Source organism: Dermochelys coriacea, chromosome 1 (assembly GCF_009764565.3).
Source record: "Dermochelys coriacea isolate rDerCor1 chromosome 1, rDerCor1.pri.v4, whole genome shotgun sequence".
Taxonomy (NCBI): domain Eukaryota; kingdom Metazoa; phylum Chordata; order Testudines; family Dermochelyidae; genus Dermochelys; species Dermochelys coriacea.
Genome location: NC_050068.2, coordinates 33428861 through 33452127, shown reverse-complemented (window position 1 = coordinate 33452127; position 23267 = coordinate 33428861). Strand labels below are relative to the sequence as shown.

Genomic DNA, 23267 nt, shown 5'->3' with positions numbered 1-23267 from the left:
TCCGATGAAGTGAGCTGTAGCTCACGAAAGCTTATACTCAAATAAATGTATTAGTCTCTAAGGTGCCACAAGTCCTCCTTTTCTTTTTTTCTGTTAGAACAGAGATGTATCACATTTCCTGCTCTCCCTTCAAATTCACTAATTTTATAATTCCAACAAAAACATAATCCAGTTTGTCTGGGCTATATTCTCATTGTCTGTGAGAAGAACTTGGACTGATTAATAATTAAAGCCTTGATCTGCTAAGTGACTCTGCATACGCACAGGAGTAGGCCCATACAAAAGTCGCCTGCAGGATCAGGGTCTAAAAATGTTGTTGTTGTTTAGAGCTGAGGAGTCCATGTACATGTTGTTATCCAGCGGTATCAAATGTGGATGTGGATGTCTCTCTCTTCTCTGACCTAGGGATGTCCTTGCAAACAAGATTAATTCATCTTAAAGGCTTTTGCTTGGTGAACTATTTTGAATATATAAAACAGTGCTATATGGCAAGAGGGAAACTGGTTTTCAAGGTCGCGTTATTCTCTGCTGCAGGTGCAATAGACTGTGGCTGTTGTTCCCAGCTGTAGAAATGCTCATTTTTAATCAGTGTTTGTTTCACAATATATTTCAGTGTATACATGATGAGAAGCAGTTCTTGCAATAGAAGTTTCCATATGACTGAAAAACTCGGTACAGCATTTCTCTCTTCTCACGCCCTTGACTCCAGGCAAATTGCACATCACTTCTCCCAACAATCCCCACCCCTGCAAACAAACACACACTTCACTTTACTCCTGTGAGTAGTCTCATGATTGCAGGAGCGGGGCCCTAGTGGAGAAGTGCATGGGTCCTGATTGTTGGATTTACTGCATGTGGGTTCATGTTGTGTCTTGGTGTCAATAAATTCTACAAAAGCTCCTATGTGGATGTTACTCACTTGACCCAGATCCACAAAGGATCCATTGATTTCAAAGGAAGTGAAGATTTTAAATACCTTTGTGGATCTGGGCCTTAGTTATTCTCTTTCCACTCTCTGCCATCATCCTGAATGACAGAGTTAATACCACTGATGAGCTGAGCGGACCCATTTAACATCTTGTCCTTTTAAAGGAGAATCTCTGCTTTCTTTTTTAAGTTAAAATAAAACTAATAGTCTCTAGCCCTTTTCCTTGTGAAAATAGTCTTGAAATGTAGGGCCAGATCTTCTGCTGGTATAAATCAGAATAGCTCTGCTGTCTTCACTGGAGCCATGGTAATTTACACCAACTGTCTTGTGTGTTTGTCTTTTGTATGGAAAATTGAAAAGTAACATTAAAGGCCAGCATCTGAGCTTGCCAGCTGCTCAGTTGCTTCCAGTGACATGAAATAAATAAAGGCTGTCCCTCCAGAGAAGGGTCTTAATGAGCAGAGTTTCACTAGATGTTCCATGTTTGGATGTCTTCTCCACATTCATATAACAGGCTGTCTTTCATTTCCCATTTGAGTAGGAAGTAATTGCAATGCCTATGTGAGGTTCAGATGTGGTTTGCTGTGATCCATATCTTGCATGTCATGGTGAAGCCAAGTCTTTAGGATCCATAATCAGGTGTTGGTCCTTGGCCCCACTGTTTTCCCACAGTGTCTGTCACTTGTTTTTTGGTGAAAACCCTGAAATTTTGACAGCTAACCAGAAGGGGTTCCTGAACTTAAGGCAACATTTTGGCAGGAGTTGGAGATCTTTGTAGATGAGCAAGTCTGGGTTTGTTATATGGTCATATTCTTGTATTGTGGCTGCTTGTCTTTGGAGGGATGGTGGTATGATATGCACAAAGACAGGGAGCCAGACTGTTGGTGTTGACTTCAGCACTCCTGTGACAATTCTCAGAGCAGTGTTCAATTGCATGTTGATAAAGTTTCCAATCTACACTACCTGCCCATAAGAGCCTGCATTATTCTATTGCTGAGAAGACAAGGGCCAAAGCTGTCCACAAGGAAAATCTGCTCCCCACCTGATCCTGGTTATTTTGGAATGCTTTAGGTGCTATCAGAATCGGTAGTGTTATATATGCATTTACAGCTGAGTGCCTCCTGTCCTGTAAGGGTGCATAATGTAAACAAGGCCCTGCATAATCATTTTACATATGTGAATAACAGTCAGATAGGCAGCGCCTATCCATCGTGTTTTAGCTTATGACATCCATTTCCTTTTCTATAAACATGTGAGTTCATAAGGAAAAATCGGCATTACTAAACCTCTGAGAAGAAAAGGCACTCAGGTAAGGTAAAGCAAGGCAGCAAAAAATAGGACACTCCACTCCCTGTACATGTAATTTATCTCCATCACAAATGTGTGAAAGTAAACTGTCTTCCTTCTCACCTTAGCAGTAGCTTTCAGTGCTTGGACTGCTGGCTCAGTGCTGGTTCAAGCATATTTTCCAGGTGCATTAAGAAATAGATTAAAAACATGGAAAGTTCTTATATTGCTAACTCTGCAATATCCACTAGAGGTTCTCAGCCTGAACAAAGAAGAGGGCGGGGAAGGTAAGTTATATTTAAAACAAGTCAAGTTAAAACAAAAAATGATCAGCTACAGCCTGAATGTAATTAAAAAAACACTTACAGGTGCTCAGTAAAAACTCAAAACTTAGGGCCAGGTAGTGAAAGGTTGCTGCCTGAAGATGCAGAGAGCCGCCTCCTCCCCATGTTTCCTTCCTTTAGTCTCCATGCAGGGACAGCCACAATGGCAGACATTGCACTCACCTGAACACAGTGACTGCTTCCCTCAAGCACAGCCATGGGAGATGGATGGAGACAGAGATGTGACCCCACCCACCCCTCCACCACAGAGGGGAGGGCATGCTACCGCCCCTTAAGGGGTGTGTAATAACAGCTGTGCTCCCGCAGTGTGCCTGGTTGCTCTGTGAGATATGGTACCTAAGAGCCATAATGCTTCTTAGAGCTCCTCATTAGACAATATGGTATCCTTAGTGCTGCAGAGAGCGGAGCAATCACCTCCCTGGTCCATGATGTGATATCTGTGTGTATGCAGTGGCTTTTTGTACCACTGTATCACACTGCAAACTAGTATCAAGTTTTTTCTCTGTTATTACCCCCAGCCTTTGTTTGGCATTAGTTCTTTGAATTTCCCCCTACCATTGAGTACAGTATCTGGTTCTGATTCTTTTTCTCCATTTACATTTTTTAAATGGAATCTTGTAAACAACTTTGAAAAGAATATAGAAAAATGTTGTTTCTATGTCATCTGTATCAGTTATAGGAATCTTAAGTTTTACTTGTAACAATAGTAGGTAAAAACCAGAAGTGTGAAAAGTTTTAACTTGAGTAATAATTTGTGGAAACACATAGAACTGGTGCTGAAAACTAAGTTGCTTTTTTCCCTTCTCTAATTATTAGGCTGAGGTCAGATTAAAATAATCCAAATAAGCAATATTTTTCACTGTTTGCACTAAATCAGCAGCTTTTGATCCCATTAGTAAACTAAAAAGCTGGCAGAAGATGATGCTTGTATTCTGCAAAGTTGTGATTCTTGGGGGTTTTGGTTGTTGTTTTTTCTATTGTTGTTATTATCATAGAGAGTTTATATAGCATTTTTAGTAATCCTTAAAAGGGCCACATCTCCCACTCAAAGCGGTAGGGTGAACAAAGTGTTTTGCTTTGCATTATCCCTCTGAACATGACACATGCTTCTGATACATGTTTACTGCAAAATTAAATGGAATCCCTTGGGACTCAAAACAAATGGAACCTTCAAAAGAAATCAATGGCTGGGATTGCTGTTGGAGCAGCTAATGTCCCTCACCGGTATATTTTTACATTGTATCCCAGCATTAAAGCTAAATCTGCTTAGATTCAATTAAAGCATTTTCCCCACCTTGTGTTTCATCCAAATCTCAGCTCAGCATTTACTGAGTACGTCAGAGCACTTAACAAATCATCCTAATGAGAAAACAGAGAATTTGGAATGTTAAATATACATATCTTATATTTGTAATTGATTTTTATGTTTTATTTTCCACAATATGTGGAATGTGCTTAAATTTCCTAGGAACAAGTTTCAGAGTAGCAGCCGTGTTAGTCTGTATTCGCAAAAAGAAAAGGAGTATTTGTGGCACCTTAGAGACTAACAAATTTATTAGAGCATAAGCTTTCGTGAGCTACAGCTCACTTCATCGGATGCATTTGGTGGAAAAAGCAGAGGAGAGATTTATATACACACACACAGAGAACATGAAACAATGGGTTTATCATACACACTGTAAGGAGAGTGATCACTTAAGATAAGCCATCACCAGCAGCAGGGGGGGGGAAGGAGGAAAACCTTTCATGGTGACAAGCAAGGTAGGCTAATTCCAGCAGTTAACAAGAATATCAGAGGAACAGTGGGGGGGGGGGAAGGGAGAAATACCATGGGGAAATAGTTTTACTTTGTGTAATGACTCATCCATTCCCAGTCTCTATTAAGCCTAAGTTAATTGTATCCAGTTTGCAAATTAATTCCAATTCAGCAGTCTCTCGTTGGAGTCTGTTTTTGAAGCTTTTTTGTCGAAGTATAGCCACTCTTAGGTCTGTGATCGAGTGACCAGAGAGATTGAAGTGTTCTCCAATTGGTTTTTGAATGTTATAATTCTTGACGTCTGATTTGTGTCCATTCATTCTTTTACGTAGAGACTGTCCAGTTTGGCCAATGTACATGGCAGAGGGGCATTGCTGGCACATGATGGCATATATCACATTGGTAGATGCGCAGGTGAACGAGCCTCTGATATTGTGGCTGATGTGATTAGGCCCTATGATGGTATCCCCCGAATAGATATGTGGACAGAGTTGGCAACGGGCTTTGTTGCAAGGATATACACCGCATCTACCAATGTGATATATGCCATCATGTGCCAGCAATGCCCCTCTGCCATGTACATTGGCCAAACTGGACAGTCTCTACGTAAAAGAATGAATGGACACAAATCAGACGTCAAGAATTATAACATTCAAAAACCAATTGGAGAACACTTCAATCTCTCTGGTCACTCGATCACAGACCTAAGAGTGGCTATACTTCGACAAAAAAGCTTCAAAAACAGACTCCAACGAGAGACTGCTGAATTGGAATTAATTTGCAAACTGGATACAATTAACTTAGGCTTGAATAGAGACTGGGAATGGATGAGTCATTACACAAAGTAAAACTATTTCCCCATGGTATTTCTCCCTTCCCCCCCCCCCCCACTGTTCCTCTGATATTCTTGTTAACTGCTGGAATTAGCCTACCTTGCTTGTCACCATGAAAGGTTTTCCTCCTTCCCCCTCCCCCTGCTGCTGGTGATGGCTTATCTTAAGTGATCACTCTCCTTACAGTGTGTATGATAAACTCATTGTTTCATGTTCTCTGTGTGTGTGTATATAAATCTCTCCTCTGCTTTTTCCACCAAATGCATCCGATGAAGTGAGCTGTAGCTCACGAAAGCTTATGCTCTAATAAATTTGTTAGTCTCTAAGGTGCCACAAATACTCCTTTTCTTTTTCCTAGGAACAAGGGTGCAGGAATATAATCTGTTTCCTAGGAGTTTTCCTTTAATTTTTTCCTCCTGCATAACCATAATTACAGGGCCACTCAGTATGGGCACATTTTGGAATGAGTCACACCAAGGGTAATACTAGCTTAACTACACATGCTGTCATTGCTTTCTGTTAATTTGAAGGACTTCTTTGCCTACCTGGGTGCTGTTGGGCTAATAAATTGTCAATGGTTTGTTGTGGGCGGGTTGGGGAGGGGGCTCCAATTTTGCTCAGGACAGCTTCTCCTATTACTGAGGAAGCTGCCTCCAGACACTGTCAGTCAGCATAACAGAAATTCACCAGAGACCTCTCAATGGCATTCGATTCTGCATTAAGAATGAGATTCTGACTCCTGGGGTCAGTGTGTTCAAGCAGGGAGAATTGGAGTTACAAAGCCATCTTCTCCACCACTGTTAGTATACAGCTTTGAACTCTTGCCCAGAATTCATGCCAGTAAGCATCCATTCATCAGAGAGCCCAGTATAATGCTGAATTCTGCGTCTCCGTTAAAAATGACCTCAGAGTGACAGCTGAATATTTAAATTTAATGCTGTTGATTTACAATCTGTTCGCAATCATTTAACTTTGTGGCATGCACCCGAGTGCTTGATGTTAGCAAACTGACCCTTATAGACCCAGGGCTGAGGATGGACATATTTTATAAACTGAATATAATTAAACGTAATACACAGTTTGTACATCATACCAGTAAAGATTCTTGTGTCTCTCACATCGCTACATGCATCAGATGGAGAAGCTCAACAGCAGCTTAATGTTAGCTGGCATCTTCTTTTTCAAAGGCAGAGCTGTTGCCTTATATGGGATAAAATGTTATCCTGCTTTTAAGATGGTTCATTTAAATGTCAAGTGTTGTATGTCTTGGACTTTCTTATAACATACTTATACCCCTCACTCCATCGCCATTATTCCAATAACAGGGGAAGGAATAAGAGGATGATTGACTAGTCTAGCCCAATATCCTGTTTTCTGACAGTGGTCAAGAGGGAAGCCCAGAGGGAATGAACAGAACAGGTAATCATCAAGTGATCCATCCCCTGTCACCCATTCCCAGCTTCTGGCAAACAGAGGCTAGGGACACCATCCCTGCCGATCCTGGCTAATAGACATTGAGATACATCAAGTAGACACATCAAGCTAAGATTGACTTAGATCATAATTACAGCTGAAAACTTTAGTCTTCTATAGAGTTTGGAATCTCAAACTTACTTATTCTACTATAAAAAGTGAATATGTCAGCACTGATCAGAAGTGATTCTGTATGTCATTTCACACTTGTATTAATATAGCCAGAATTGATTATAGGATTATAGCTACTGATATCTAGTGGCAGCTGGGCTTCAGGAACTCAATGTATGTCGGTCTTAAAGGGCAAGATTAATAATGTCAGATTTGGGGTGAGGTACTTCTTGGTATTAGTCAAACCTTTTGTTATATTGACTCTGTAGTAGTGACTTCTGCAATAGCATATCCTTTTAGGACTGCACTGTAGAATTGAATGAAAAATGATATCCTTTCTATAGGTTTTTGAACTGTTCCACAGAATTTTGTGTGAATATATAAAATTCTACAGGGTGGTTTAAAAAGAATTTCAGAAAGAATATCATTTCCGTTAAATTCTGTAGGGTTTTAGAGTATTTTCTGTAGAATTGTATTGGGTTCATCCTTATTAAATTCTATAGGACTTTTCCACAGGGTCTCTCCGAACACTGCCAATCTTGAGGTACCAACTCCATAATGCTAACCCGCTGTTTTTCTCTATCCATGAGGGCAATCAATGAAAGGAAGTCCTCGTGTCCCCTTCCTTCCTTTCAAATGTTTACTTCTTATTTTTATTGCTGCTGTTGCTAATGAGTGCAGGAATATCTGGAAATGAACCTTATCAATAACCTTCTTTCTACATTTATAAGACACTCAGGAGTGCTCATTCAATCAGATTGATTGGTCATCCATGCATTATGATATTTTCTTTCGACAGATACATTATCTAATGGAGGGGAGCATTCAGTTGAAGATACCATTCTACTTTTTAGGGGGTGATAAAAAGATTGGTTTTTTTAAATGTACCGCTAACTTTAATGGCCTGATCCAAAGTCCAATGATAGCAGCGGGCTTTGTATTAGGCCCTAAATCTGTAATTTAATTCCCAAATTCTGGGAAACCTTCTGAAAATCAGGTAGTAGGTACACCCATTCTGTTACTTATTCATGGGGGTGATTTGCAGCTTCAGAATGGCAGGTCTGGTTTTATCATCCAGGTTGAGGCTTGTTTGAAAATGTGGGCAAGCAGCAAACTCAATCCTAGATTCATGGAGTTTGAAGCCAGAGAGATTTGTGATAATTTATTCTGTCCTCCTGAAAAACTCAAGTTATGGAATTTCACCCAGTAATTCCTGCATCAAGTCTATAACTTGTGGTTTAAATAGAGCATATAATTGAAGAAAGGTATCCACACTATGATTTGAAGATTGCAAGCAATGAAGAATTTACCATATCCCTTGGTAATCTGTAATCTGTTTCAGTGGTTAATTATCTTCACTGTTAAAATAGATTCATAGATATTAAGGTCAGAAGGGACCATTCTGATCATCTAGTCCAACCTCCTGCACAGCGCAGGCCACAGAATCTCACCCACCCACTCCTACGAAAAACCTCACCTATGTCTGAGCTATTGAAGTCCTCAAATCGTGGTTTAAAGACTTCAAGGAGCAGAGAATCCTCCCTCAAGTGACTCGTGCCCCATGATACAGAGGAAGGCGAAAAACCTCCAGGGCCTCTCCAATCTGCCCTGGAGGAAAATTCCTTCCCGACCCCAAATATGGCGGTCAACTAAACCCTGAGCATATGGGCAAGATTCACCAGCCAGATACTACAGAAAATTCTTGCCTGGGTAACTCAGATCCCATCCATATAATATCCCATCTCAGGGGATTAGTCCTATTTACCCTGAATATTTAAAGATCAATTACTTACCAAAATCCCATTATCCCATCATACCATCTCCTCCATAAACTTATCGAGTAGAATCTTAAAGCCAGATAGATCTTTTGCTCCCACTGCTTCCCTTGAAAGGCTATTCCAAAACTTCACTCCTCTGATGGGTAGAAACCTTCATCTAATTTCAAGTCTAAACTTCCTGGTGGCCAGTTTATACCCATTTGTTCTTGTGTCCACATTGGTGTGAGCTTAAATAATTCCTCTCCCTCTCCTGTATTTACCCCTCTGGTATATTTATAGAGAGCAATCATATCTCCCCTCAACCTTCTTTTAGTTAGGCTAAACAAGCCAAGCTCCTTAAGTCTCCTTTCATAAGACAAGTTTTCCATTCCTCAGATCATCCTAGTAGCCCTTCTCTGTACCTGCTCCAGTTTGAATTCATCCTTTTTAAACATGGGAGACCAGAACTGCACACAGTATTCTAGGAGAGGTCTCACCAGTGCCTTGTATAATGGTACTAAAACCTCCTTATCCCTACTGGAAATGCCTCTCCTGATGCATCCCAAAACCGCATTAGCTTTTTTCACAGCCATATCACATTGGCAACTCATAGTCATCCTATGATCAACCAATACTCCAAGGTCCTTCTCCTCTTCCGTTACTTCTAATTGATGCATCCTCAACTTATAACTAAAATTCTTGTTATTAATCCCTAAATGCATAACCTTACACTTCTCACTATTAAATTTCATCCTATTACTATTACTCCAGTTTACAAGGTCATCCAGATCCTCCTGTATAATATCCCGATCCTTCTCCGAATTGGCAATACCTCCCAGCTTTGTATCATCTGCAAACTTTATTAGCACACTCCCACTTTTTGTGCCAAGGTCAGTAATAAAAAGATTAAATAAGATTGGTCCCAAAACCAATCCCTGAGGAACTCCACTGGTAACCTCCCTCCAGCCTGACAGTTCTCCTTTCAGTAGGACCCGTTGCAGTCTCCCCTTTAACCAATTCCTTATCCACCTTTTGATGTTCATATTGATCCCCATCTTCTCCAATTTAACTAATAATTCCCCATGTGGCACGGTATCAAATGCCTTACTGAAATCTAGGTAAATTAGATCCACTGCATTTCCTTTATCTAAAAAATCTGTTACTTTTTCAAAAAAGGAGATCAGGTTGGTTTGGCACGATCTACCTTCTGTAAAACCATGTTGTATTTTGTCCCATTTACCATTGACTTCAATGTCCTTAACTAATTTCTCCTTCAGAATTTTTTTCCAGGACCTTGCATACTACAGATGTCAAACTAATTGGCCTGTAGTTACCTGGATCACTTTTTTTTCCTTTCTTAAAAATAGGAACTATATTAGCAATTCTCCAATCATTCGGTACAACTCCTGAGTTTACAGATTCATTAAAAATTCTTGCTAATGGGCTTGCAATTTCAGGTGCCAATTCCTTTAATATTCTTGGATGAAGATTATCTGGGACCCCCGATTTAATCCCATTAAGCTGTTTCAGTTTCGCTTCTACCTCAGATATGGTAATATCTACCTCCATATCCTCATTCCCATTTGTCATGCTACCATTATCCCTAAGATCCTCTTTAGCCTTATTAAAGACTGAGGCAAAGTATTTCTTTAGATATTGGGCCATGCCTAGATTATCTTTAACCTCCACTCCATCCTCAGTGTTTAGCGGCCCCACTTTTTCTTTTTTAATTTTCTTCTTATTTATATGGCTATAGAACCTTTTACTATTGGTTTTAATTCCCTTCGCAAGGTCCAGCTCGACTCAACTTTTAGCCTGTCTCACTTTATCCCTACATGTTCTGACCTCAATTAGGTAGCTTTCCTTGCTGATCCCTCCCATCTTCCACTCCCTGTATGCTTTCTGCTTCTTCTTAATCACCTCTCTAAGATGCTTGCTCATCCAGCTTGGTCTACAACTCCTTCCTATGAATTTTTTCCCCTTTCTTGGGATACAGGCTTCCGATAGCTTCTGCAGCTTTGATTTAAAGTAACCCCAGGCCTCCTCTACCTTTAGATCCATAAGTTCTTCAGTCCAATCCACTTCCCTAACTAATTTCCTTAATTTTTGAAAGTCAGCCCTTTTGAAATCAAAAACTCTAGTTGCAGATTTATTTTTGTTAATCCTTCCATTTAGTTTGAACTGAATTAGCTTATGATCACTTGAGCCAAGATTGTCCCCTACAACCATTTCTTCTATGAGGTCCTCGCTACTCACCAAAATTAAATCTAAAATGGCATCTCCTCTAGTCGGTTCAGCAACTACTTGATGAAGGAATCCATCAGCTATCACATCTAGGAAAATCTGAGCCCTATTATTATTACTAGCACTGGTCCTCCAGTCTATATCTGGGAAGTTAAAGTCTCCCATGATCACGCAGTTTCCATTAGTATTTACTTTATTAAAAACATTAAAAAGGGCTCTATCCATATCCAGATTAGATCCCGGAGGTCTATAGCACACCCCAAGCACTATCGTAGGAGAGGCTTTACTAGTTATCTTCCCCAATGTAATTTTTGCCCAGACGGACTCTGTCTTATCCATTGCATCGCTTCTTATTTCTTTACATTCTACCTCATCATTGATATGCAATGCTACTCCACCACCTTTACCTTTGTTTCTGTCTTTCCTAAAGAGCACATACACTTCAATACCTGTAGTCCAATCATGACTACTATTCCACCATGTTTCTGTTATCCCTAGAATATCTGGTTTCACTTCCTGCACCAGTAGCTCTAGTTCCTCCATTTTGTTACCTAGGCTCCTCGCATTGGTGTACAAACATCTTAATTTTTGCTGTTTGGCCTTGCTCACATTTTGTATCCTATTAGGCACAGTCATTCTACAGCCAGTATAACCTATTAGACTAGTATCCACACTGCCCTTGCTCCTTATATACATTCTCCTTCCCACGGCTGTATCCTTTCTTACTTCGTCTTCTTCCCTCTCAATGCTAAAATCTGGCATGGAGATTACCTGGACATCTCCCCCAAATTCCTAGTTTAAAGCTCTCTTTATCAGTTGTGCCAGCCTTGATCCTAGAAATCTATTTCCTTCCCTACTCAGATGAAGTCCATCCCGAGAGAACTGTCCTCTGTCCGTGAATGCCTCCCAGTGGCCATACATCCCAAAGCCCTCGTTATAGCACCACTGCCTAAGCCACCTGTTGACAGTCATAATCTTGTCACACCTTTGTTGCCCTTCTCTAGGAACAGGAAGGATCCCACTAAAGATCACCTGAGCCTCAATTTCCTTAAGCGTCTTCCCTAGCCTAGCATAGTCTCCCTTAATACTTTCCAGCGAGAATCTAGCCGTATCATTTGTTCCCACATGAAGGATAATTAGGGGATTCTTTCCCGCTCCCTTTAGGATCCTTTTCAACCTCAGGTCTACATCCCGTATCTTAGCACCAGGAAGACAGCACACACCCTTCTATTCTCTGGATCAGCTCTAGTTACAGGCCTGTCTATTTTTCTCAATAAAGAGTCCCGTATCACATAGACCTGCCTTTTGCTGGTGACAGTGCCATTCTCCAGTCTCTCCCCTGTTCCCTCTGGCTGCAAGTTCTTTCCATTCCTATTTTCCCTTATAATCCTCTTCAATCATCCTGTATCCTCCTGGGGCTCATATTTGGTGTAGTCTCCCTTGACTCTTCCGCTTTTCCTATAGAACTAGCCTCTCTTCTCTTCTTCCTTACCCTTCCACCTTCAACAAGTACCTGCTGAGCCCCTTCTTCATTTTCCAACTCTGCAAACCTGTTCCTAAGCTCTATTTCTCCTTCACTAGCCCGTCTTTTCCTCTGCCTGGTTCTTTTAGTCACATGCTTCCACTGACCACTTTCCTCACCCAGTCTCCCCTCAAAGTTCCCCAGCCCTGCTTCCATCTGTGAGTCTGAGCTTTTCCCTTCAGATACCTCATATCTTTGCTCCATCATCTGCTCAAACCCCTTCCTAAACTCAACCAGACTTTCCACCTGCATCTCCAAACCTTGGATCTTTTCCTCCATCAGCTCTATCAGACAGCATTTCATGCAGACAAAACTCTTACCAGGTCCCCCCTCCAGGATCATGTACATACCACAGCTTCCACATCCAGTCATCCGTAATGTGTCTTCCACTACAGGAGTCACTCCCACAGCTGCCTCCGTATCTGTCATCGCCTTCCCACCTACGTCCTGTTAATCTGGGAAACACAAGCCACACCAAAAAGACCACCCCCCCCAGCAAAAGCAAACCCCAAACAAGCACCACAATACAAACTCCCCTTTCAAACTCCCACTCAAACTCCTCTGTTTACAGCTCTATTTGCTAGCTCCTGTGCCGCTGCAGCTGTCTGAAAATATGTACTTTATTTCCCATTTGAACTTTGCTGACTTAAGTTTACAGTCACTTTCTATGCATTTGTAAGCTAAAGAGCCTTCTAGTATCAGATGTCCCGTTGTATAGATAATTATAGCTCATGATCAAGTAACCGCTTAATCTTCCCCTAAGAGTCACAAAGTCATAGTATTTAAGGCCAGAAGGAACCACCAGATCATCTAATCTGACCTCCTGTACATCCCAGGCCACCAACACCACCCATCCCCCACACACTGATCCCAACAATTGAAATTACAGCCCACAGAATACTAATCTAGACAGGCAGAGAATAGGAGGGACCGAGGTGTACCAATGCCCGACAGCGACCTCCTTTAGTTTTACATTGCAAGGCATGATTTCCAGATGACAAACTATTCTTGTAGCTCTTCTCTGAACCTTCCCTAATTTTTCAACATCTTGTTTATCGTGAACAGAACAGGACAGAGTAGTGGTCTCTTCCCTACTGTATACAGAGGTAATACAGCTTCTCTGTTCCTATTTGTTGTTCTTATTTTATGGAAGTCAACATCCTTAGACACCCCTAGAAGAGCTATTAATAAATACTGCAGGGATTAGAAAGTGAAAACACACTGTGATTAATTGAAATTATGGTAAATGATCAAATTTACAGGCAGCTTCTAATTTATGCCTGTGTCATTTCTATTCATCTTCAAAACCAAAGTTGCTGTATGCCTACAGTACTTCCTGAAAAATTATCATGAAACAGCCCAAGTGCATAAGTGTGAGTATTTATCACTGTGTTTCTTTAATGGAGTTGTAGCTTTTCTAATGCTTCTTGCTTGATATAACACTGTTCTTTCCATTTTTGTATTATTTTACTTAAATACCTGTCACTTTATTATATGATGATTACAGGGTTCCCTTTTCTGTAAGCATATCAGCACTGATGCCAATTACAGGGGAGGGTAGAGAAGAGGGAAATAAAACCTAGTCTCGCCACAATTTGTGCCTGGAATATTAATGTTTACTAGGGTAACTTCTGTTGTGAGAATCTGGCTGCAGGAAGTTCTTCCATAATCTGATCCAATCTGTCTGTAAACAGGTAATATTCCCACCTTACATTTACTTCTTTGCCTTTATTCACTTAAATATTAACAGAACTTAAAACATTTTTCATTTGCTGTTTCAAGGGTTTTCCGTGTAGGGCCTCCTCTGTCCTATTCCCTACTTCCGTATGTCATAGTAAGATGTTCCAACTACTTTTATGCTCCTAGACTAGAACTGATTGGACATGCCTTTTCTAATCTCTGATGACTCAGCAAAATCATCTCTGACATCAGGATAATTCTACGCAGTCCATTTTGTGTGTCTAAGACGTTTATCACTCTGGCACCTGAGCACAAATAGGGCTCAACTTTTTCTGCTTTTCCGTATTCCTGACATTGGTTTTTCCTTTTTTTTTTTCCTTTTCTTTTCTCTCTTCCTCTGCCCTCTCACTTAGAATGACCATGGGAGGCGATGACTCTTCTGGGAGAGGGGATTATTAAAGAGGTGGGTCTTATGTTTAGATATGTCAGGCTCTCCAAGATCTTCTGTTCCTTCCACCCCTGGGATATTTTCCCTGAACCTTGATCCTGAGAGTACCACCCTGGGTTTCAATCTGTGGAATATGATCGTCTTGGTGGTTTGTGGAAGGATAGACAATTTTTGACTGAGGCTGGTCAAGTCCATTTGGGGCCCTGAAGATTGGGAGTAGGAGCTTTAATTCAATCAGAAAGGTCCAAATTGTTACCTCCCTATTTTTCCAATATTAAGTACAAATGTAGTTTTAGGTTTTTTTAAACAAATGTTTGTTTATTGTTGCTTGAAAATAATGACTGCAAAATAGCCAGACGCCTAGTACTCATGTGCAAACCCTACAAAAACAAACCAGCATGAGCTCGTCAGATAGTATGTGATACCTAAATGTGATACCTAAACGTATCTCTCAGATGTCCATGGGATTGTTATGAATATGGAAGGCAAAGGAAAAAAGAAACTACTTTGATGTCATTCCTTTAAATAATGGGGAGCTGGAGCCAATAGGTTATAATTAACTCAAAACTGTGTTTGGGTTGAAAGCTCTTTAGAAGCCAGGAATGGCTGCAGGTGCTGTAAGGGGTGGTGGAACAAAGCCATCTAGCAATGAATGGTTTATATTGAGTTTTAGTAGATGAAGTATAATCACCAAAACAAAATGTGCAGTCAGTGAGATCCAAGAAGCAGGTGGTGCACCTAATCATCTCAATAGCTTTGCAACAGCTATCTCAAAAAAATCACTATTTCCTTATCTCTAATATTAGGTAACATAAGAGAGTAGAGTCATTTCAAGCATAAGAAGATATCATGTCTGTAGTCTCCTCTGAACAGTTGAGAATACAAATTGTCCCTGTGTTAATTTAATGCTTCAGAACTCAATGCCACTTCTCTTGGGAGTATAGAAGGGTAATTAATGACAGAGGCAGGAGTTGGTTGCAAAGTTCTGAAACTGACAAATTTCATCAGGGGATCTGTGGGCCTGTTGAATTAGTTCCTACCTAACATCAAAGTAAGACTATTAAGACTAACTCGAGCTGGATGAACAATTTCAAAGTAATTTGGCAAATGTTGTCCTTTTTCCTGTGTTATTTGTGAACTGAGTATAGCATTTACTGTTTACAATAATAGATACATAATTTGTGCAAATAAATTGTCTGTGGATGGTTTGCAAATTGTCCACTTTAAATATTCACAGTTGGATATCTACAAATTCATTTGCTGCCTAAATGACATTGTATAGTTTGCGTTCTCTGATTAGATAACCTAAAATTTATAACCCAGAAGGTACCTAAAGAAATCATTGTGGTTTTGATTATCTCAGGTAGAGGGTGAATTGAGGGAAAGAAGCACTTCAGGAAGAAAGGAAAAGAGAGTGAAAGCTTTGAATAAGCAAGCTTGTGAATTTTTGGACATTTAATATTTTTACTGTGCTCTTTTGCAAGATGTAGAGCATTATATTTAGCTATGCATGTGGACTCCGGATTTGAAAATAGCTAGGTTCCTTCCTGACTGTGGAAGAGAGAAAGCTATGACAGATTTATTAATGGTCTAGCAGGCTTTATGTTCAATTCTCTCATGTCACATTTATGCCACGTAATTCTGTGTGTGTGTGTGTGTGTGTGCACCTGTGTGAGCCTACTTGCAATTGAAGTCAATAGACCAACGCTGATTTAAACCAGCGAAGAATCTGGTCCTGCAGTTTCACCCTGTATTCACTACCAAATTTAAAAAAATTGTAGAGCAGAGGTCCCCAACCTTTCTGTGGGAATAGCACATTCCTATTCTGAAAAGACTGTGGTGTGCGCCGGACATCCCGCCGCCTAAATGCCGCCGAGAAATGGCAATGCTTCTCAGAAGCATTTCAGCGGGCAGTTCTCTGGTGGCCATGCTCAACAGCGGCACTTCGGTGTGGTGCAGTGTCCTGCGGGCGCACACAACTGTCTCGGCGGGTGCCATTGCACCCGCGGGCAGCACGTTGGGGACCCCTGTAGTAGGGCATATTTTCAGTTGGTGTAAATTGATATTGCTGAGGATCTGGCCTACAGTTTAAATGCATTTATCATGAAGTTCTGTTATTAGGACTGATTTATATATTTTGCACAAGCTGAATATCAGGCTGTGTTTGTGTTTCAAAATCTTTATATAGATTCTAGAGATCCATAGATTCTGATGCCAAAAGGGACCATTGTGATCATCTCGTTTGACCTCTGTACAGCACTATAGACCACAGAGCTGCCCTCAAATAATTCCTAGAGCATATCTTTAGCAAAACATCCAATTATGATTTTAAAATTGTCAGTGATAGAGAACCACCATGACCTTTAGTAAATGGTTGCAATAGTTAATTACTTTCACTGTTAAAAATGTATACCAGCCTCAATTTGAATAGTTTCAACTTTGCCATTGGATTGTGTTATACCTTTCTTTGCTAGACTGAAGAGCCCATTTTTAAATATTTGTTCTCCATGTAAATACTTAGACTATAATCAAGTCACCCCTTAACTTTTTCTTTGTTAAGCAAAATAGATTGAGTCCTGGAGTTTATCACTATAAGGCAGGTTTTCTAATCCTTTATCATTCTTGTGACTCTTCTCTGAACTCTCTCCAGAGGGTTCCAATTTATCAAGGGCTAATGCATCGAAAGATCACATTCGCTCTTTTGGCCACAGCATCACATTGGGAGCTCATGTTCAGCTGATTATCTACCACAACCCCCAAACCTTTTTCAGAGTCACTGCTTCCCAGGAAAGAGTTCCTCATCATGCAAATATGGCCTACATTCTTTGTTCCAAGAGGTGTACATTTACATTTAGCCATATTAAAATGCATATTGCTTGCTTGCACATAGTTTACCAACCAATCCAGATTGCCCTGAATTAGAGACCTGGTCTCTTCAATTATTTTGCTTGGGACCAATGTCAGGCTGACTGGCCTACAATTACCTTGATCACCCTGCTTACCCTTTTAAAAAATTGGCACAATTTTCTGTCCTTCAGACAACTTTCCTCCAGTCTTCTGGAACTTCTCCAGTGCTCCAAGATTTATTGAGTATTGACATTATACAACCTTCATTTCTTGGTCTTTTAATGCTTCTAGTTGGAATAAATAATTTTTTAACTGGAAATGGACAAAACTGTCATGGAGCCAAATAATTCCTCAGTGTTATTAGATTTGTCTCAAATTGGCCTATCTACCATTAAGTAATTGTTTCCTATTACTGTACAGACATCCAGGCTATATTCCATCTGGAAGTGCCTTTTTTTTTTGGTGATAATGGCATTTCTAATATAAATGGCTTGTTCCCATAATGTTTGAAACAAGTATTATTATTATTATTATTATTACTATGATTTAATATTTATATTACAATATCACCTAAAGTCCTTAACCCCATTTTGCTAGGGGCCGTACAAACACAGAATACATAACTGTCCCTGCCCCAAAGAGCGAATTCATAAGGGCTGGAGAAGAAAAGCACAAGAGGTTTCAAAAGGGTGAAGAACACAGAACACTGAGACGTTTAAGGTCTGGTAGTTAACTTTAGGACATTGCCATGACTGTGATTTTTCCTATGGGTTTTTCCCCTTTAGGATGATTTCCAGCCTGCAGCATCAGAAACCAACTGGGAGTCAGTCACAAGCTCTGTCTCAGTAAGTAGCTTGTTACTATTTTGCCCAGGAAAGGATTGGTAGAATGGCTTTCAGTCCAATGTAAATGCATCTGTACAGGGGAATCACTGCTTGACCTGTAAGCAGGAGATTAAGTGAGACGTGTTTTTCAAACTCATTCTAGACTGTCAATAATTTTTAGGGAGCGGAGGGTGGAAGGCAAGAAATGTCAGCAGCTATTTTAACCACATGGGATGGCCAGTGGGTAAATACTTAGCACTTTCAAACTGAATCCTCCCAATAAAAGAATTCCTTTACATTTTGAGCTATAGAGTGTCTTGGTCTAAACACATGAGCATATTTTGCAATAATTAGCATTAAAGGCAAGCTGGTAGGAGAATGGATTAACTTTTTTGAATTTTCATTATTGAAGATTTTTTGTAGCACCAGCAATTAAATTAAATCTTAATTTGACACTTCATTTCGTGTAACTAAATGTGACTTTTTAAAAAAGAAAACCCAATTAAAAATCTCCCCACTCCTTCACTTTATTTGATTTATGTCACAGACAAAAAATCAGCTCCTGGCAGCATTTTTAGGCAAAACTTAGGGTGCATCTACCACTGCAATTAAACATCCACGGATAGCCCGGGTTAGCTGATTGAGGTTTGCAGTGCTCCAGCTGGGGGACTGTTTAATTGCAGTGTAGACATTTGGGCTCAGGCTGGAGCCCGAGCTCTGAAACCCTCTCGAGCGCAGATGTTTAATTGCCATGTAAACATACTCTTAGACTCTGGGACCACACCTTGTGGGAGAGTAATGCCAGCATCAGACTTGGTAATGGTACAGTCCCTCTGCCATACGTTGCATTGCCAAGTCCCACATTCACTTGACAACACCTTTTATATAGCAAGTAGCAAGAGAGATAGTGATTGGAGTGGAACTGACCTGTTAGGTCAAAGCTTGGAACATACTGGATGATGATGATACTGTTACGATACTTACCCTCCACAGTAAAGTGCTTTGAGATCATTGAATTAAATCTGCTGTGTGAGTCCTAATTCTGAGTAATAGTATTATCGAGGGCCTGGCTCTAGTAGACATATTAGAGGTTACCATGCAGAGGATATTAGGCTGGTATTTGGTAAATCATGTTCTCCTTCTATGATCACTCTTTTTTCTCCTCCTAACATATTTAGTTTTGTTTTTTAAAAAAAAGGTTTGTGCATTTTTATTTGACACAATATGGCATTTGAAAAAATGGGAAATTGTCTTTGAAAATGGAAGAGAAAAGCTCCCTCATCAGGTAGCTGTTATCCTGAGATCAAATTACACTGAAAACATTGTCGCAGTGATTGCCCTCACCATAGTAAAGTGCCAAAAATGTAAAATAATAATCAACAGCCTTTTTCCTCTGGAAAGCCCTTCACCAGATTGTTATTTCTATTTGTTGTATGTGCTTATGTGGCCCTTAACACCATAGTATCAGAGCACCTCAGAATTATTATAATTGTTTATCATCCCAGCACTCCTATGGGGTAGGGAAGTATTATCCCCATTTTACAGATGGGGACCTGAGGCATGGAAGCCTGTGGCTGAGCCAGAACCTGAGCTCAGGTCTCTTGGTCCATTGCAGTGCCGCAGCTACTTGACACTCGTTCCTTCCCCACAGAGCACACCACAGTTAGGCAATAAGAATCAATAACCTTATTTCATAGCTAGGGAAACTGAGGCAGAAAAGATGAGCAATTTGCCCATGACCACAGAGTCAGGGCGAGACTTCAGGAATGCCTAATTCTTCAACAAAAAGAGGTTCACAATTCTACTGGGCATCTTCAGTCAGCATGGTAGGGCAGAACTTTAACCTGTCAGTCACTGGCATACTTATACTTTGCTCCTACCAAACAGCCTAAAGACCCACTGTAAGATCTTGGAAGAAAAAAAAACATTTGGGCAAGCACATATGCATTTTCCTGTTCCCAGACTTGAGCTCAAATCACTGAACCACACTTCATGCTTTTCCTCACGAGGTTTAGAGCAGCACGTCCGCCATCTACCTCTAGCCTAAAGTGCTGGAGCCCAAGAATAACCCCAGAATGAGATCTTTCACCCAGCAGAGCCATTATGTCCAGTTTCCATGTCTTGTGGTTCAGTATCTGATTCAACAACAATTGAACTTCTATAAAACAGCATATCCCATTCACAATAATACAGAAAGACTTCATCATCACAAATAAAATAGCAAGTATCAGAGGGGTAGCCGTGTTAGTCTGGATCTGTAAAAGCGGCAAAGAGTCCTGTGGCACCTTATAGACTTATTGGAGCATAAGCTTTCATGGGTTAATACCCACTTCGTCGGATGCATGTGATAGAATAGCAATGAATCATAATGGAGATCAAATGAACTAATAGTCTGATTCGGATTAGAAAAGAGCTGCCAGTGTGTCTTATGAAACTCACAATATGTTTCAGAGTAGTAGCCATGTTAGTCTGTATCCTCAAAAAGAACAGGAGTACTTGAGGCACCTTAGAGACTAACAAATTTATTAGAGCATAAGCTTTCGTGGGCCACAGCCCACTTCATTGGATTCATAGAATGGAAAATATAGTAAGAAGATATATATCTGCATACAGAGAAGATAGAAGTTGCCATACAAATTGTGAGAGACTAATTAATTAAGATGAGCTATTATCAACAGGAGAAAAAAATTTCCAACTTATCTGTACGTATATATATATCTTCTTACTATATATTCCATTCTATGCATCCGATGAAGTGGGCTGTAGCCCACGAAAGCTTATGCTCTAATAAATTTGTTAGTCTCTAAGGTGCCACAAGTACTCCTATTCTTTTCACAATATGTTGAATGTTTAAGTAACTAACAAGAACGGTAACTCTGAGCCCCCTCACATTGTAATGTTCTTCTATGTCCTCTCTCAGTCACAGAAGCCAGATGTCACAAGCTTTTCATAAATCTAATATTTAGCCCTTGGCAGGACAAAACAGAGGCAGCTTTAAAGTTACTTTTGGGTCTGTCACATGTAGCTGCCAATAGCTTATCTGAGCTACAATAATTCCTCTGCGTTGCCTATTGCTCTGAAAAAGTTGGGCTTTTTTTAGTGTGTGAACTGAGTTGAACTCTTTATAAAGTCCTGAGTAGAGATTTTAAAACCCAAGAAAGTGTGAATTCCTCCTGCTTTTATTGGTTTGACATATCCTGCAAATCCACAATCTGACCTCCAAGGTTCTCACAAAATGTAAGGAAATGTATGGCTAAACATATACAAACAGCACAATTCTCATCTAAATCTCATACATGTGCCTTTCTGAGTAGAGCCCCTGACCTTTTTGCATAAAAAGTGCTGGCTGCTCCTACTTAAGCTAAGGGATATAGTCTATTAATTCCATTAGCAGTCCATTAATTCCATGAGAGTGTCTATATTCACTTTGCGGACCAGCCTCTAGAGGACAACAAGATCATATATACTTGAGAAGGTTTGATGTTCCTCCAGTGGAAGGCATGGGAATAGAAGGCAGTCGATTTGCAATTCTGCCACTTATGCCACACCCTCACGTCTTTCTCCCTATCCCCCTTCCCTTTGTTCTTTGATGGGAATTTAGGAACTGTTTTTCTCTTTTGCTATAATTACAAACCAGTCACTAGCCTCACTGATTTCTCTCTATACTGGGTTCCTAGTGATAATTTAGTGTGTTTCTTTTTTTACCATAAAAGATTATGTAAGTACTGTACATGACGACTGTGATTAGAACACCAAATTTCATATAGCATTGTTTTATGTAGCAGCACTTTATTCAGTTTACTGATGTGAGATATTTTGTTCTCATGGGGGTCCGACTCCAATCTCTTCGACAATGTTTTTATTCGAAGGCACTTAGAAGTCAATAGAGGTTCTTTGCTGCGTGTCTTCCTTTTAATGAGTCATGAATTTTTAGAGCCATCTGCATTGTGCCTCATTTAACGCTGGATAGTAGAAGGGTTATGAAAGTGGGCCCACTGAAACTTATTTGTGATGGGTTCTGTGTTAAAGGCTTACTAATTTCCAGGCCAATACTGTTAAAAAAAGGTCCTTTATTTCACATGTATGTGAAAAGATAGATGTTAGCAACACAACCCCCATTCTCATCTCCCCATGTAGTTGGATAATTAGCAAACTGCAGTCTTCTTTTCATGTCAGCACTGTATTATGATATTCTTATTTTTTTCTTTCTGGTGTCAGATAATCTGGAAGGTCCATATTTGTAGCAAATTATATGCAGTAAAATATCAAGGACTCTAAAGACTATGGCAACATTTTCTGGTGAAGACAAAGTTATATTTAAGTAGACTGGATTTTCAGTAAAACTGAATAGTTTTACTTGGGTTAATAGGCCACTGACTCCAGTGGGACTACTCACCTGAGTAGTGCAACTTGCATAGATTTATAGAGTTACACGTGGAAGCATTTGCAGGATCAAGCTAAAATTGACCTTCTGGTGGGGAATTCAAGTGATGTATGTCTCTGGGTATGTCTGTGCTGTAATCATGGGATGTGATTGTAGCTTGAGTAGACATACCTGATCTAGCTTGGGTACTAGAGCTGTGAAGCCATGGCAATGCACACTTCAGCATGGGCCATACAAGCCCACCTGGAACCCTGGGTAATAGCTCGTGTGGCTAGCCTGCACTGAAATGCTCACTACTGTGGATTCACTGCTCTGGGACCTGAACTAGCTTTAATCAGGTATGTCTATTCAAGCTGCAATCATGCTTGCAGTATAGACATACCCTTTTGAGGACAGAAGGGATTCTTTTCTTTCATTTTTCTGTCAATTTCAGTGTTTTAACTGAGAAAATAAAAGTCTGAGTTTTCCTGTATTTATATCCTGTGCTGTTATACATTGTCAGCAGGTGATTTAATATGTCTTTAGAGAATGACATATCTGCAATCAGTTCTTTCTTGAGTATATTTTACACAGAAATTAGGAAATTTGAGGGTAGTTTGGGGGGAAGATGATATTAGAATATTGAATATTTGGGAATTGAAATTAGGACTTTGGAAATTTTGCTATAGTAAAAGTAAAACTCTTCCCTATAAATGCACGTTAGTTATGAAAAGTCAGTTCTGTCCTTACAGGTGACTTAACTCTAACTGAACTCAATAGATGTGTATGCATCTAAGGCTGTGGTGGGCAATCTGTGGCCTGCGGCCCATCAGGATAAGCTGATTGCGGG

At 40.1% G+C, this 23267-nt stretch overlaps 1 protein-coding gene across 3 annotated transcripts in view; it reads left to right on the top strand.

The window, feature by feature from the left end:
* Positions 1–23267, top strand: part of PDGFD (platelet derived growth factor D) — a 193642-nt gene that overhangs the window by 133251 nt on the left and 37124 nt on the right. For 2 of the 3 annotated variants that reach the window (XM_038387342.2, XM_038387343.2), the window contains exon 4: positions 18016–18075. The exons of the other annotated variant lie outside the window; for it this stretch is intronic. In XM_038387342.2, coding sequence (XP_038243270.1) covers positions 18016–18075 — 60 coding nt within the window. The remainder of the gene's footprint in view (positions 1–18015; positions 18076–23267) is intronic. 3 annotated transcript variants of the gene reach the window in all.